The sequence below is a fragment of the Chaetodon auriga genome, chromosome 1, assembly GCF_051107435.1.
Source record: "Chaetodon auriga isolate fChaAug3 chromosome 1, fChaAug3.hap1, whole genome shotgun sequence".
NCBI classification, from domain to species: Eukaryota; Metazoa; Chordata; class Actinopteri; order Chaetodontiformes; family Chaetodontidae; genus Chaetodon; species Chaetodon auriga.
This window is the reverse complement of record NC_135074.1, coordinates 16,451,650-16,468,852: the sequence shown is the minus strand read 5'-3', so window position 1 is coordinate 16,468,852 and position 17,203 is coordinate 16,451,650. Positions and strand designations below refer to the sequence as shown.

The 17,203-nt window shown below is 41.1% G+C and overlaps 1 protein-coding gene across 1 annotated transcript in view; it reads right to left on the bottom strand.

The window, feature by feature from the left end:
- Positions 1-3,151: 3,151 nt before the first annotated feature.
- spon1a (spondin 1a) overlaps positions 3,152-17,203 on the bottom strand; it is a 65,719-nt gene continuing 51,667 nt past the window's right edge. Inside the window, exons 8-16 of the mRNA XM_076726863.1 lie at positions 14,730-14,931; positions 11,928-12,068; positions 10,358-10,433; positions 10,067-10,249; positions 6,255-6,425; positions 6,008-6,175; positions 5,526-5,690; positions 4,171-4,437; positions 3,152-4,076 (exon numbers count right to left, since the gene is read on the bottom strand). Coding sequence (XP_076582978.1) covers positions 3,913-4,076; positions 4,171-4,437; positions 5,526-5,690; positions 6,008-6,175; positions 6,255-6,425; positions 10,067-10,249; positions 10,358-10,433; positions 11,928-12,068; positions 14,730-14,931 — 1,537 coding nt within the window. The 3' untranslated portion in view covers positions 3,152-3,912. The remainder of the gene's footprint in view (positions 4,077-4,170; positions 4,438-5,525; positions 5,691-6,007; positions 6,176-6,254; positions 6,426-10,066; positions 10,250-10,357; positions 10,434-11,927; positions 12,069-14,729; positions 14,932-17,203) is intronic.

The following is a 17,203-nucleotide window of genomic DNA, read 5'->3' as shown; positions in this document are numbered from 1 at the left end:
AACATCAATATTATCATGTAGATTACCAAAGAGGAGGAGGATAAGTATGTATGATTATTAAGAGCTTAAATTCTTACTCCTTGATAACCATATGAGGCGCTCTCAGAATGTTCCAACAGGTTTAGTTATAGTAGACAATTGAATTCATTACACATAAGCTTGTAATCTTATGAACTTGAAGGGGACGAAGTACAACGACAAATAAAATGACAAGAAAAATAGAAAAAATCTGAAGTATCTATAATTTGACTTTTCACACACTGAAGTGAATACTGAGACCTGAAGGTAGCTGATATTTTCAGAATTGGTCATTTTAGGGATATAAATTTGTAGTTAGTGGGTTAAAACATGCAAAAACTATTATTTGTCCCAGCAATCATACGCAAGATGTGTTTGTGTTTTGTTCCTGCTACGCCAAACATGAGCTCTTCTTAGAAAAGCTGCAATCTACAGCCAATACCGAGCAGTCAAGGCGACCCACTGAGACATTTTACAGGCCCACAACAGCAGTGGTTGCCTGAAGATACATAGGAAATATTCCCCAAAACACCTTTGGAGATTGACTTTTTGAAGAAACCTCAGGACAGGAAATTCAGACACACCTTCTCTGCTCAGCTGTGTGTGTGTGTGTGTGTTTGTGTGTGTGTGTGTGTCATAGGAGGTGTAGCTAAAATGTCAGACGACATCAGTGAGAGTGATTTGTGTAGTAGAGGCCAGGGATAAAAGTGAAGTCAAGTCAAGTCACATCAACTACTATCCTTATTAATATAAACGGAGTGGACAAAATATTAGAAACCCACCTCAGTATAAGGCAGTACATCTCAACAGCATCATAAATGTACAGTCTCTAAAATAATCATAACGTTTGCCTGACGTTAGGGTTTATTGTGTGGCTGTTGCACTAGACTTGAGCTGGGTGTACCCTGGCAACTAAGTGTGCTGTATTTGCAAACATGCATATACACACACACACACACGCACGCACGCACGCACGCGTTCATGCCATTATGCCAAAGAGTTGGACCCTCTTACAAAGTGAGGGTGTGTGCTTTTCAGATTTGTAATCATGTGTGAATCCTCCTCGCTGCTGATCTGATTGAGCTCATAAAGCTGAATATTCTGAAGACCCAAAATTGATTGATTTTACAAGCCACATTCCTGATAATGTCTTCCGATCAGGTTTGGTAGAAATGTGCCAGCATGGATCTACAGTAGGAATTTTAATGTCACGTCAGTGAGTTGGTCAGTCGGTTCACCACTTTGGTCAAGACTGAAATATCTAAACAGCTGTTGGATGGACTGACGTGACATTTTGTGCTGACAGCCATGGTCGCCTGAGGATGAGGCGTAATGACTTTGTTGGTCCCCTGTCTTGATTTGATTTGTGGTTTTGACTGAAATATCTCAACAATTATTAGATGATTTCCATGACATCCGTTTCCACTTCACTCATTCATGCTGTCCTCAAAATAAATTGTAATAACTTTGTTGACTGTTCATCTCGTGCCATTAGGTGAGTTTTTCACTTTGTGCAGTAATTTGTTTTATGACAAAAAACATTCCCATCGGCCTCAGCTGTTCTTTGTGTTCGGTCACTAATTAGCAAGTGTTAGCATGCTAACACGTTAAGACAGTGACCACAGTAAATGTTATACCTGCTAAAAATCAGCATTTTACTAATCACTGTGAGCATGTTACCATGCACCTCTATGGTCCACAGTGTTGTCTTCAGTGGTCTAATCAATGTTTGCGACCGAAAGACAAGGGTTTGATGGAGATGTGAATTACTTTATACGCAACAACCAGAGACTGATGACTGATACTGTAAAACCTCTTAGACATAAACCCACTGTACACTGCTTTCACCACAGTGCTGTGCCTGGGGCCTTAATGAGGACAGGGTGTTGCAGTAACTTACAGTACATAAATCTTGCCTTACAAAGATCTTGAGGCAAAAAATAAAGCCAGTCTGTCAAACGAGTTGTGGTTCAGCTGAGTGATGCTCAAAGATGTTACCTACTGTAACTCATGGATCTGATCTTTGATCAGTTATTGAGCATCAGAAATACTCAGAAACAGGCTGAATGAGGAAGAGGTTGAAGAGTTCATTTTTCATGTTAGCATCGTGGCCTGCCCCCAGAATATAAATATTCATCAGCGCGTCCATAGATAAAAGAAGCTCATTATACTATCAGAGATATGCCATAAGTGCATGTTTGAGTTGATTTCCAGTCTGATCCGATCTGCAGCTGGGCTACATATCCACCAGTCTAGCCCACACTGCACTTGGTTGGATGAGGCCTAGAGGGGTTTCTAGCCAAGTCACACTCGTACATAAACAAACACAGATCCATTTCTTTCTTAACCTATGAACCTCTTGTCACAGTCTCAACAGCAATTTGTTTTAACAGCTCAATCACGGCCATAATAATTTCCCTTCCATTTCTATCGCCTGTGAAGTGTGTAGGCTTCCCCCATGTGTGGTGGTGTTGGCATGGAAACAGCAATGGCATTGTGATGTGCGCGTATTGAATTTTTCACCGCTGTTCCCAGAGTTCCACGGTGAGGAAAGCCTGATGCCATCCCCTCCCCCCACCTATTACACCAGAGAGTAAAAGGCTGGGGGGGCATTTTCTTTCAAGATTTCAGCCAGCACATGTTCAGAAAAACTGGCTGCACACCAGCCTCCATGTTCCTTTAAAGTGAGAGTACACCCTCTCTGTGGAGTAGGAAAAATCTTTGAGACCTGTTCAGTTTCTGTCTGGAAGGCCATTACTGTCAAATTATTTGGCTTTTAACTATAAGTTGTTCAGTTTAATACTGTATGAATTAACAAATGCTGCATGTTTTCAGCTTCAGGTAGTTCTCAAGTGTTACTTGTGTACCAAATTACAATACAAAAATGAATAAAACGCCCCTCTGTCATCTTTCTTGCACCACACTGCCCCCTTGTGGCCATTATATGTCTCGAGGGGGGCTAAGGGACAAGTCAGCCGGTACAGCATGACATTAGAACAAGCCGCCTGAGGAGTGAGCAGCTCCCTAATTGAAGGCAGAGGTTTTAAGCTACTTATCGCCACCCAATGGCCACAGAAGTGCACAACATGGACTACCTCCATAACACTTTTATCCTCCAAATAAAAAGACAGATCCAGGTGACAAGTTGTCACATTTACTTTTATTGTAAAGGTGATATTATTCCAAAATATTAATATGTTAGAGGAACAGAGATAAAGGAAAGAAGGGGAAAAGATCTAGAAAACATCTACACGAGACTTTGGTAAGAATCTTGGGACACATTCTTATCAAAAATTCCACAGCAAAAAAATAACAAAATCTTCTAATAATGCTGAAAATCATATAGATCTCAATTGTGGTGCATCTACATGTACAACAATACAGCTGGGTAAAAAGTCAACTGGGCATTTTGTGTCCTAGAAACAACTGAACAATTGAAGGCATATAAAACACTGGAATGGCTGGGCACCTGTGCTTTAAAGTCTGGAATATACTGTACTACTGAAGGATACCACAAGATATAATGGTTCTTTATCTTATTATTAAATCAATTTATATTTCATAATTATATTTTCAGGATATATCATACCACAACAAGTTTACAGTAACCTTGCAAAAGAGTTGTATGTGTGTCAGAGCTAGTTTGAAAGCACAGAAGAATCGGCGTAGTTTAGATCCAGAGTTTTCCAGCGCGATCTTTAAGTTCATCCTCTCTTGGTGACCACTGACCTGAGCTCTGGATTTAACCAATACAGATTCGAGTATGTGCTGTTTCAGCCCTAAACGGAGTGCATTGGATCGTTGTGCGACAGTGTGCCTTGCCCTGTCCTGCTCCCAGCCCCACTGTCATCCCTCCCTCCCTTCCACACCAGCTCCGGCTCCCCCTACTCCTTCCTAGCACGGGTGCACGTTACAGGCCCTGATCTCCTTCCTGTCCTTGCAGCTGGACAGCTGGGCAGTCTTAAACCTCTGCTTCACTGTCATGAGCCGCTCTTGAATACCTCCACCGCACAGCTTGGTACATTCTGTCCAACTCGACCACGGTCTCATTTTACACCCTAGAAGGTAGAAATCAAGAGAAAGGGAAGAGAGAGACTGTCAGAATAATGTGTGGTGTCGTAGTTTTGAATGTGATGAGGTGGGACGCCAAACCTGGATGCTCGGTGGTGACCTCAGCTCTGCCCTGTTTGCTCCTCCTCTTTTCACGCTGTTCCTTGCGTCGTTTCTTCTCGTCGCTGTTGGCTTGTCCTCGGTTGCACTTCCTGATCTTACACTTCTTCCTCTGGATGGTTTCAGAGCAGGGGTCTCCTCCAAATTGAGGCTCCAGCTTCACCATGCGTGTCCTGATCGTGTGACCCTTCCCACAGGACTTATTGCACTCTGACCACTCAGTCCACTCTGACATGATGCAGTCTATGGCTGAGGAGACAGAATTACAAGTCATGGATCATATATGAATCCACGTGCATCTTATAATTATTTATACAGAGGCACCACAGAGAATACTTGTCTGGTTTTCTAGAGTGTGATTTGTTCTCACATAACCACATGGGTCTGATGTAGCTTCCTCACCACTGCGGTAAGCTAATAAGCACTAACATGAAAAAACATACAATGTACAGTATTAATAACTGTAAGACCTGAAACAACAAAATGGATTTATACATAAATTACAATCCTTATGGGAACACAAAACGTATGAGGAAACTGTGTTTTGACTGGTATGGCAACAGCTTCTCAGGCTTCTTGGTGTAATCGAGTATCATTTGTGTCAAGATAGTGGGATAAAGATGCAAAACATCTTTCTATTTAAAGAGTGCATCACTTATCAATATGCCTGAGCGTCATGCATTGTTTTTTGATAACCACACAACTCATCATGGAAGATCCGTTACATCATTTACAGAGAACAACAGACACGGTGAATAAAAAGTACATCCAAACTGATACTGGCATTTTGAAAGCAACACCAGCATCTGAATATGAAAACCAAATAGCAATATATCAAGCAATATAATTTTTTTCACCTAAAAACATAACACAGACAAACTTTTTGACACAGATCCCTTGAATCTGTTTGTCAAGGGATTATGGCACTTGGGAGACAAACGTGTCAGGACAGACTATGTAGCTATTTCTAACTGACCTAAAAACACATGTCAGTTCATTTCACCGGGGTCTTATAGCTCTAACTAACCTAAAAATGTTGATTATTTTCATGGTATTTTTTTATAACCCCTCCCTAATGTTAGATCTCTCCTTTAAAACACTTCACGTACAGATTTTAATTCCAGCTCAAATGCAAATACAGCACATGAACTCATCTGTTACCTCTCACATCGACCAGTAAGAACCACATTACTGTAAATCTGGAACAGGCATGCAGTACATAGGTCGTCATAACTGCATATAACTGCATCAAGGCACCAGATTGCATAGCAAAAACAAATTTATTGTGAGTTTCTATAAATTCTACATGTACAGTATGTGAGACGTTTATTACTTACGACACTCTGGTAGCATGCACTTCTCCACCTGCTCTAACTCCTCCGTGCACTCTCCCAGCTCCACAGGGGACTTCAGCATTCGCTGTCGTGTCCTCAAGCCCTTCCCACAAGTCACGCTGCAGTCACTCCAGTCAGACCATGGAGTCAGCATGCAGGGGATTGTATCTGTACACAACAGGAGTGACTCACGTGTATTTTAATATCCAAAACATACATGCAACTGATCAAATCAACTTTTTAAAAAGACAACAATAGGAGCGGAACAAGAGACATAAGGTGATTCAAAAGTTTGAGTTGTGAATTCATTTCCTCTTTGATTAAAGTTCAGATAGTTATTACCGGAAAACTACTTTCGTACTTCAGAGCTACTTTCATGGATCTACAGCTTGGCCATCGGCCCCATGTGCCCAGTTGCCTAGTGAGACAATTTTCCTCCAGATTTGCAGTGTAGGAGGTGTCAGGATAGTCATGGTGCTACTCACGACATTCTGGCATCATGCACTTCTCCACCTCTAGCACCTCTGCCCCACAATTGGAGCCATCTGCAGGAGGCATCTTCACCATGCGCTCTCTCCTCTTCATGCCAAGACCACAGGTGGCACTGCACACATCCCATTCACCCCACTCTGTTACAAGGCAACTGCTGGGAGCTAAGGGCAAGAGGAAAAGACAAAGTAAAGTAAACGTACAGTGTGACTTAATGATGTTAAAGGAAAAGGGAAAACTCACAGCATTCTTCATTGACCAGACAGTTCTCGGTCTCTTCTGTGGGCAGGGTGCAGACCGAGCCGTCATCAGGGAACTGCTTCACGTAACGCTCCCGAGAACGTGAACCCATCCCGCAGGACACACTACATGGAGACCAGGTGATCCACTCTGACATCATACAGGTGGAAGCATCTGAAGAGTCAGAGGACAAAGAGGAAGATGTAAGCAAGCTTCGGGGGGGGTCAGTGATTTTGGTAACTGAATGCTGTCATCTCTTAGAAATGTCACTAACTGCTGTAAATTGTTTCTAATAATAACAAATTCTAATGTCTTTTATTTTTAGAGCGCGTGTCATGACACTCCCAAAGACACTTTACATAAGTTAAAATGATCATAGAAAACAATACATTAAAAATGCTTCGTAACACACAACATTAATCCCACATTAAAACAGTTCTGAAAGGTGAGTTTTGATAAGTGAACATGAACACATCAGTGCAGTCTTGGATATGTTTGGGGAGAGAGTTCTAAAGGGATGAGGCGGCTATGGAGAGGGGCTGCCACCCCAGGTCTGGTGCTTGAGTGGTGGAGATAGGAGGTTGGAGGTATCAGAGGGATGGAGGCTCCCAAAAACTATGCTTTCATGTGGAATATATATCTTTATATTTGTATATATTCTTGTTACATACATGTTTCACCATTATAGCAGGAAACAGGAAAGCAAGTGATACACAAGTGCGTCACAGTATGTGAATGTATGTTTAAAAGTTTATGTAATATTAGCTGATAACCAGGAGCATTAAAGTGAATCTGTCCAAAGAAACTTTAAGTTATGCTCAACAAATCATTGGTGACTAAATTGAACAGAGATTCTAGTTTTTGATCAAAGAGAGCAAGGAGGGAATATTCCCTAACAATTAATCAGAGGTGTAATGTAACTAAGTACCTTTACTGCAGAAGGAGTACTTTTATTTTTAAGCAGTTTTGAATGCAGGACTTTCACTTGTAGTGGAGTATTTTCACAGTGTACTATTGCTACTTTTACTTGAAGGGCCAGTGTGTAGGATTTAGAGGCATCTAGTGGTGAGTTTGCAGATGGCAAGCAACTGAACCCCCCCCCCCCCCCCAAGTGTGTAAAACACACAAACTCTGAAAACAAATAGAACAGAAAAATTCTCCAGGCCTGTAGGAGCAGCGCTAAGTTGAAATGCTTGATTTTTTTGCCTGAGAGAAAGAGAGATGGCCTTCTGCAGCACGTATTTCCATTTGCAGCACGTTGCCATTTTTCTATGTGTTTTTGAATTGGCATTGTTTCTGACGCTGCAGCATGTTTCTCCAGATGGACAGCGACCATATTATACACTGATGACGGCATACTTCTGAATATTATATTAACAGCATACTGTCATTTCTGAACATTAAAAAATGACATAGATAGAAGCTTGTGCATGCATTCAACACACACGCATAATTAGTGCAGTACATTACTCTCAGGTGGCTGCAAAATGTCTATAAATGCATCAAAGTTTGTACAAAATGCTTCTGACAGTTAACCTGGACCAAAGCAAATAGTCCTTGCACTATCTTCCAGTTTTAGGATAGATCCGTTTACTTCTATCTATAAATCTATTCATGGACTTGCCCCTTGAGTATAATGCTTATATGCTCCTGCAGATAAGCCCCTGACAGAACCATCCGATCTTTCTCTCTGCTGCTCGCCGTAGCACAAAGGGAGCGACAAAACAGAGAAGACAGTGAAGCTGCCTCTGGGAACACTCTCCCTCTAGATCTAAGGACAGAAAACCAGGCTTTCAAGTAACTGCTAAAAAACCTCACCGTGCAACAACACTGATATTCTACTGCCTTTGTAATTAATTTGCTCTATTAAAAAAATGTATATTCCCTTTTTGACATATAGGTGAAATATAGGCACATGTATGTTATTGTCTGTTTAAGTTGTCTGCAATGTCACTCTGTTACAACTGTTATTTTCTCTCAGTGTAAATCACTATGAGCTACATTTGTTTGTGTAAAAAGTTCTATATAAAAATGTAACCAAAAAAAAGGAAAATGTGTATTTAAGGTAAAATAAGCTAGTTATACAAGAAGCTTCTAATCTCACCAATAGCCATACAGGGCTCAGTAGTTTGACACTGTATGCATGCTTTATATATTTACTGTATATATTAGATCTTTCAAATCTCCTGTATGTTAGAAATGTCCACTAGTATTATTAATATTAAAAGATCCCCAAAACAGTTCCTCACAATAATCAAAAGATGACGTTTGCACACTGCACACACCAGCTGTCTACCCGAAATACCAGCACACACTGACAGGATGAACACTTAGCAGTGAACATCAACACACACCTTTTAAACCACGACTGCTGTCGTGACACATCAGATTGTGATGGGACTCAGATATTAGTCATGTTGTCCCCTACCTGTCCCTACACCCTGTCCCTCTGTCATCCCATTGTCCTGTGAAAAGGTTTTCACATGTAAAAATGACTAATAAAGGCCAGTAATGATTAATATGAACCTCATAACTCTGGGACTGGGACACACTGTCCAGAAGCAGATGAGCTGGTGTATGGAGGCAGAAGGTTGATGTTAAGACGGGGACATTTCTGTGCTCCTGCTCACTAGATTTGAAATGAAACAGTGATTGTGAGGTTAAAACTTTCAGCTCCGATTTCAGGGTGTTTACATCCACGTTCGATGAACCATGTGAGATTTACAGCCCATCTTGTACATAGTCTCTCCAAGATGCTATTTCCGTGCCGTTGATGTGTGTAGGCAGCCAGCCAGGCTACGCTGAAGCAGAAGGGCAGTGTGCATGTGTTATGGCACCAACAGGAGGATTTTCTCAGCACATTTAATTGGAATAATCTGTGAGGGAGTGAGTGAGTCTATGGCCGGCGTAATTTTCTGGCTGATTCAGACACTTTTATTGAGTTTATTCCACTCTCTCGTTTTTTATTGTGGCATATTATACATATTCATTTTCATTTTATGAAGATTTTCTTTAACAGTAGTGCTGAAGCGTTTTGATCTTTTTTCCCCCATAAAGCACTTTGTAACTTAGTTTTTTAAAAAGTGCTAAATAAATAAAGTCTACCATATCATCATAAGCAAGGGTCTTGATATTTCTGCATATTCAGCATTTAAAGTGGAAAACGTGATGCAAATAATTAATGTCTAAAAGCACAATAAGTCTTCCATTAAAACAGTAATTAAAGGCCCTGACAGGCACATTCAACCTCCCGATCAACCTTGGCCAAAGGAAACTTGCATTTGATGGTGGTGCTTGGTGAAAGGTCAAGTCATTATTTTAGACCAAAAGAGTGAAAGACTGACTGATCAACATCCGACCTGCTCTGGAGCAAAAATGATCATAAAGTAAAACAAAACCCCGAGCAACCAGCAGACATCATTTCTTTGGTGAATTACTTTCAAAATCTTACAAAATATATTTAATGACCTCATGCAATTTAACTTGACTTGCTGTGAAATTTAAAAGCCTGCTGTATAAACAAAGTGCTCTCATTGCCTCTGCTCTCACTTAATTGCTGCTGTAGAATGGAGCCTTGGGTATTATTGATGGCCTACAACAATAAAACCGTTTTTTAAGAAAAACATGCCCTTGCTTCTTTAAGTGTCAAAACATTAATGGAAGCAATAATCCTACAATTCAAACTGAAATGAACAGAGATTAATAATTGTCATAACTGCGTAGATGCTGAACCTTTAAAGAGTGAATTCACATGTCTTCTACATCATCGTCTACATACGTTTTTGTTTTGTTTTTGTCTTTAGATAGACACTCACCCTCGTCACTGCATCCAGGCCCCATGCAAGGCTCGAAATCCTGGGTGTGTGGGCAGGGCACACTAAGGTCCAGCTGGGCCTTTAGCATCCTCTGCCTCATCCGCTTGCCTTTTTCACAAGTTGCTGAGCTGCAGGCGGACCACGGAGACCAGTTGGAGTAGATACAGGTCTCAGGAGTATCATCTGCAGGATGGTAAAGGGAGCACAGACAGAATAACAGCCTACCACTGCAACTATGCTTTTAATTTTGTGTAAAAAGCAAGTGAGGAAAAACAGGAGCAGGGTCCAGACCTTCCTCTTTCTCCTCCTGGGCGATATCTGCCACAATGTCATCCACGTTGTCTGGCACAATGTTGCACTGTTCGCCCTGCAGACACACAGTAGTGCTGTGACATATTCTATCATGCTGTACATGCTCTCTTGCTACGCTTCTCTGTTTGCTCTCTAAACCCTTTTGTTTGTTTCTGATAGCTATCAAGTAAAGAGTGGCAGCCGGTTAATGGGAAGGAAGCATAAGTTCTCTTAACTCTGGTATCCACACAGTACACAGGCAGAAGATATGCTGCATAAAAATGAATGTTCTCGCATTCTGCAAGTGTAAACTCAGAGTGTGTGCCAGTGTGTTTGTTGTTTGAGTAAATAAATGGTAATTGGTTGTGGCAAAGCAATAAAGCAAAATCCCCACAGCTGCCTCTAGATGCCGCTGAAGGACTGCCAACCCCTCATCCCTTTCTGGTTTGCAGCGAGATGCGAGGGAATGTGTTTCAGCACTCATCAAAGTATAATTAGAAAAAAGGTTATTTTTCAGAGTGAATTTTAATACCTACCCATAAATGCTTTAATTAACTTTGACTTTTTTCATCCCTTGTCTTTCATTGTTCATCGTTCTTTTAGGAGTTGTGTCACAACACACATGAGCAATAATGTAATTTCTTCTTCTTCTTATATGTTCACTTTGACAGCGGTGGTGACAGCTCAAAATATTACCCTTACATAGAGCTATGAGGTCCCATCATTCACATACGGGCTGAAGAAATATCACATTTCCATTGTTTTTAAATTATGTCTTGCCTACTTTGAAGTAGAGCTGTTTCGTGTACTTGAAACTGAACTGCACATTACTTACTGCTACTACTACTGCTACTCCTAACAACTGACACTGTGTGACACAAATCACATTTCAGAAAGCCTATATTTCATTTTTGTTCAATTTGGAAAGCGGCAAACTTGTTGACAGGTGTACCAATGATTTTTGTCACCTTATGAAACTCTACTCCCACCCTGTACAACACAAACACAAGAAGTACATCTAATGCTGATCAGTGGCTGTATTGATGGCCAGGATTGAACTCATCATCGTACCTTCTCAGCAGTGATAAAGAGAAAGTAAAGGTCTCTCTCCCTTCCTCTCTGTCTCTGCTTTTGAAGCTTTCAAAAGGCATCTATGCACCACAACGATGGCAGATATTAAAAGATTCCAGTTCTACTTTCATGTCAATCTAATTTGGCTGATTTTTCAGTGTAGCATGGAGGTGGAAATACTAGAGGATCACCCTCAAAATAGATATAAAGCAAGGCTGTCAGTGCCTGTGAAGAGAAAATAATCTGCAGAGAAGCAAGCAGAACAGCCCAGCTCTCCTTGGTTAATCACTGGGTCACTGTACTGCCCTCTGCAGTAATATTTAAATATAATTCAAGCCTTGTTATTATAACATTATGATTCTCAAATGAAGTCGGAATGCGTGGCTTTATCTGTTAAAATATGCTACCATTATGCAATTGCCTGCATTGTGATTATTATCCTACGAAAGCCGCCTAGTATCCATATCTGCAGCAAGAGCTGACCGGTGTGAAAACAGACCTTTCTGGCGATGCGCTCCACCAGCACCCTGGCCACAGGTGTGATGGCGCCCCCTTCAGGGTCATAGAAAGGGCTCTGTGGATGATCCAGACTGGTCAGGGGACGGATCTTGTCCTGGGGTATAGTGGGCTTGTTGGGAGACTAAAAGAAGGACACAGAAAGACAGAAAAAGAAGAAGACAAAAAACACGAAGCCATGGATCTTTAGAATTTCACAAATAACACACTGTCAGGATTTGTTTGAAAAATACATTTGTGCAAGTCCAATGAGCACAAAGTCAGTCAAAGTTACCCAAAAGCACAAGTCGCACAAAGGACAAGCCTTAAAAGTTGGAGAGCAGCTGTGAAGGGGCGATGTAGTTTATATGGGAGATGCTCTTATTAGTCAACAGTAAAGGTCTGCCAGCATGGGGTTGATAGAAGCATCACCGCCAGAGGCTGTCTGGAGGCAGAGGACCAGCTCATCCTTCACCCCCCCACTGAGACCACCCATAAAAAAACAGACAAGAGCAGAACTGTTTGTGTTTGTGTGTGAGAGCGAGAGAGATAGCGAGAAGGGTAATGAGTGGCCACTAATTAAAAGATACAGTAAAACTAATGGCACAAAGGACGGATCTCATTACTCTGTTACATGCCTGTGTCTTTAACAAACACAGAGCCAAAGTCCAACCTCACGTCCAGAATAGCCTCTGTTCCTCTGCTGCACTATGTATTTTTGGATCGAGGGTTTTTTTTTTCATTGATCTCTCCGAAAAGCTTAAACATGATACTTGTGTGTTCTGTGCTTATTCTCAGCTGTATGGTTGAGTTTGAGCAAGTTGTAATTCTCACAAAATTATGGAAATACTTGTTTTGTTGGCATTTAACACCTACATCTTTGATATTTGAGCACTGCAAAACTCATGAGAGTGATTTTATCCAAAGCGACTTGAAATAAGTGCGTTCAACCATGTGGACACAACCCAACAATTGCAGGAATCACCCAAGCACAATGAACTGCAAGAAATGTGCTGAATTGCTTCAAGTGCTGCATTTATAATAATAAGAGAATGAGAGATAGAGACTTTTTTTTTTGTTAAAGGGCCAAGTTTTCAGTCTGCGACCGAAGAATCATGCATTCAGATCCAGATCACTGTTTACCAGGTCTTATAGACAACTAACCTTGGATTACTTTGATCCTGAAGAAAACGTTTAAATGTGATTATTCTGAAGTTGGTTCAGAAGGTATAAGGAGCATCTTTTTTATGAATTTTAGGCAGATTTATGGGCATTTATATTGAATGGACATCCCTGGCGAACTCACCCTGAATCTAAAGAGATGTGTATCCTGTCTGTGGTCAGATTAATGAATCTGATAAGTACGATTTTTGACCCTAATTGCAGCAATTAGACATCGAGGGTGTTAAAGGACCTGAATTTCCTCCGTGAACTGGGCGTCATGGCTACTGCTGCAGTGCTAACTGCTGACTGTCTTGATAAATGGGCCAAATCAGCAAGTCAAACAACTAACTTCTTGTTGTTTCTAGAACGCCGGTCCCTTTCACCCCACACAGCATCTTTGCCTTCCTCCACACCTCACCGTATGAAAATCCCTGCAGTGCATGATTCAGATTCTGCACTTTCAGTTCACAAAAGGTTTTATAGAGAAGTGTTTCATGAATTCTAGCACACTGTTCTATCGCCAACGTGTCTTATTACTATTATTATTTATCTTTATTGTTGGTTTTATTCCTATTTTATTGTGTGTAAATGTACTCTGGGTTGGAATCAAACCATATTGCTTTATTTGTATTATTTTAATTGCCTAATTTTCTCTGCCTTAGTCCTGCAATATTTTAACCCTGGTTCAATCATGTAAAGCATTTTGTAACTTTGTTTTGAAAAGGGCTGTATAAATAAAGTTTAAAGTCTTTTTGGCTGCTGTTAAGGATTTCGGAGCTGTCCAAAAATTAACGTATAGAGGGCAAGCTGAAAAAATATGAGATGGAAAAGAAGAGAGAGGAAGAGGGAGACTGAAATTATTCCTGGGGCTGGCCAAAACAACCAAGAGAGCACAGTTCAGTGGGTTCATCTGTGTGCTACGAGGGATCAGCCAAAGGTTTCACACATGGCGTCATCGAGTTTGGTCAAACATGCGCACACACAACCTAATCTGTTAGTGCTGACTGGAAACATGGAGCGAGCAGCAGACAGCACCTCAGGCTGAGGGCGGGAGGGGAGGACGTTGAAGGCTGTTAAAGGAGAATTGCATGGGTGATGATACCTGAATTGTTGCACACTGGCAGCATGTGAAGAGGTGAAAGAGGGAGCGGTTGTGAATGCGAGCAGACGAGCAGATGAAGAAGACGAGGGCGGCGTCCTGACAAGGTCACAATGTGAGTGTGAAAGGAAGACTCAGCTGGTCATATGAGTGAGAGGGAGGGTTATTCAGGGGTAAAAGGTGCAAACAGTTTGCAAAAGGCTGGGATCTCGATGGGACTGTGGGGTTGTAACTACATTTTTAATGAAAATAATGATGACTGGTAAAGTTTAAAGTTATTTATTTAATACATTTGAAGAGACGGTTATTTGGTCATGTGTAAAATCTCCATTTCAGTAAATATGATGAAAAAGAGTTTAAACTATGGCACTTTCAGTTTCTCTAGGCCCGTCCAATGACGCTAATGCTACAGTTTCCAATGTAACTCGTTGTAAAAGAATATTTCAGAGTGTTTGCTTTCTTCACCACAAGTACTGTAGGTTAATAAATAATTAATAAAATTTTTTTTAGTTATTAAAATCAAAATGTTTGAATGTTACTGACCTCATAAGTGACCCCACTGTCAGTGCCCGCATCCCAGGGGATCAGGTCCTGGACCACCCTCTGGGCCCAACCACAGTCCTTGGTACACAAGTCCTCAGCAGACAGACCCACATTCCAATCTGGACTAGGCCCCAACATGGTCAGGAAGGACATGATGTGACGGGTCCGGTCCACTGAGAATTCGGCTGAGGGGGCAGCCCGCCTAAAGGGGAGAGTGAGAATGAGGTCTGAGTGAATCAAAGCGGTTTGTAGGTGTGAGGAAGGGACAGAGGTGTCAGCTGCATCCAAACTGATGAGCAGAAAGGATGAGAGGTGCATCCTTCAGGAGACCTGAGGCTTAGCTGCACCTGCTCCGCCTTAAAGGAGATGACCAGCTTGGGAAAAAAAAAGAGAAAAGAGAAAAATGCATTGATGCATTTGGTTGCTCATCGTGAACTAGAAATAAATACAAGAGGAAAACTAGTGTCTAAAACAAGTTTCTGATACCCAAGTGAACGAGTTCTGACATTTTACTTGCAGGTAAACAATTATCAACAACGAATCCAGGATGCTAACAACAGTGTCCCATTCAAGGTGTGCACAGGAGGCTTTAGGAAACTGAATACAATAGTCTGCTGTGGTTTATATAATCGATCCTCTAGTCTAGTGCACATAAGGGGTATCCAGATCCCAACCTGAATCCTTTGATATCAGGTATGTGCTGATAATACAACACTTATATTTGTACCTTAATAACACAGCTGCCCAGTGCACACTCATGCTACAACCTGAAAATGTGATAAGGTATAACTTATTTCATCTCGGCGTACGTTTCTGTATACACAGTAAAAATAAATATATATACAGCAATAAATGATATGCCATCTTCATTAAATATACACCTGTATTCAATCACTACCTTACACTGGCACAGCTTACTTATCATGAACAACTTGGCCCATATGTAGAACGAAGTGGGTCCTGGTTCAAAACTGTTGCCTTGATAATCTTAAATGACTGATATCATATGAATGAAAGTTTAACTGGGAGAATGCAATTCAGGAAATTTCTGAAATGCATCTGATAACACCGGAGCTTAAGAGAATAGATGAACAGCATCAGAACTCATTCACATTCACACTCTAATCTGCATTCATACAAACTAAATGCTCACACCGTGGAGTCTGGATGTTATAAAGGAGAGCAGCTCTGTTGGGCAGAGGTGCACAACACACAGCAGCCTTGAGTAAAAAAAACAAAAAAAACAAGGGGATCAGGTTTATTTTAACCAATACTGATACATGAAAATATGCCCAGATCAGCCTGATATAAGGTTTCACTTGGGACATCTCCCCACCTCTACACACCTTATCATTTTGATAATTCTGTCAGCATTCAACAGCGATATGAGGCTTAGAAAGTGCACCTATGAATGTCATTAACTCAAGGAAGCTGCAGTTGTTAAACGTGTTTTGAAAAAGAAAACAGAAGATAGGTAATGTTGTGAAACAGGTGCTGAACTAGAGGAGAAGCTCACCTGGAAGTGAGAAACTCTGCCTTTAGACACAGAGAAAGAGAAGATAGAAAGACAGATACCTGCAGTGCCTTTCACTTTTTATTTAACATTTTCTGGACTCACATTGCCAGACCACATCTGACTATCTGTACACCATATTCTCTGTTCCTGCACAGGAGACACACACACACACACACACGCCCCCCTGGCCATCTGTCCTGACCTATGATTGACAGCTAAACTAATTACAAGAATTTTCCCAGCAAATACGAGATTAATTAGGAGTGGGAAGATTCTTGCTGTAACTTAGACGATTGGCCAGGGATTCCTTTTCACCTGTCACCATGCCCATGTAAATCCATTTGACTTCAGCCAACTCAGTCCTGCCCTTGCAGACTCCACTAATGATGGTCTCTGATGTGAAATAGGCCTTATCCCTTGAGAACACACAACTTGACTCTACACTCCTGGGCGCACTGCAAGTCTGAGGTTTATCTCAGACAGCTACCTGCTTTACAAAAAGCCAAAGAGTAACTGACAGAAAAGGAGAGACAGAGCAAACGAGGAAGGGATAAATCGCCCTAGATAACCCCAATGAAATGTTTCTGCTTTGTAAAATGCGTTCATATGTTTGAAAAGGTGTTGATAGTGAATGTTTGCAGGTCTTTTTTTCCCCTTACGTTTGACTATTCTGCAAATTACTTGTGTGGGTGGGATATCAGTTGTGGTTGTGATTAGGCAAAACATGTTACTGATATACGAGCAAAAATACCTCTGAGCCTAGTTTAGTTCCACACTTGGTAATTCAGATTGGTTTAATTAACTCTTCCTGCCACAAAAAACTTGCATGCAGCATATGTGATGGCCAGGTTTCCAAAACTAGCATCTTGCATAAGTCAACTGTGATGTATCCATGGCATCTATTAAAAGGGCATATTTTACTTAAATGGTCAACAATTAAAAATGTTTTCATCATTTC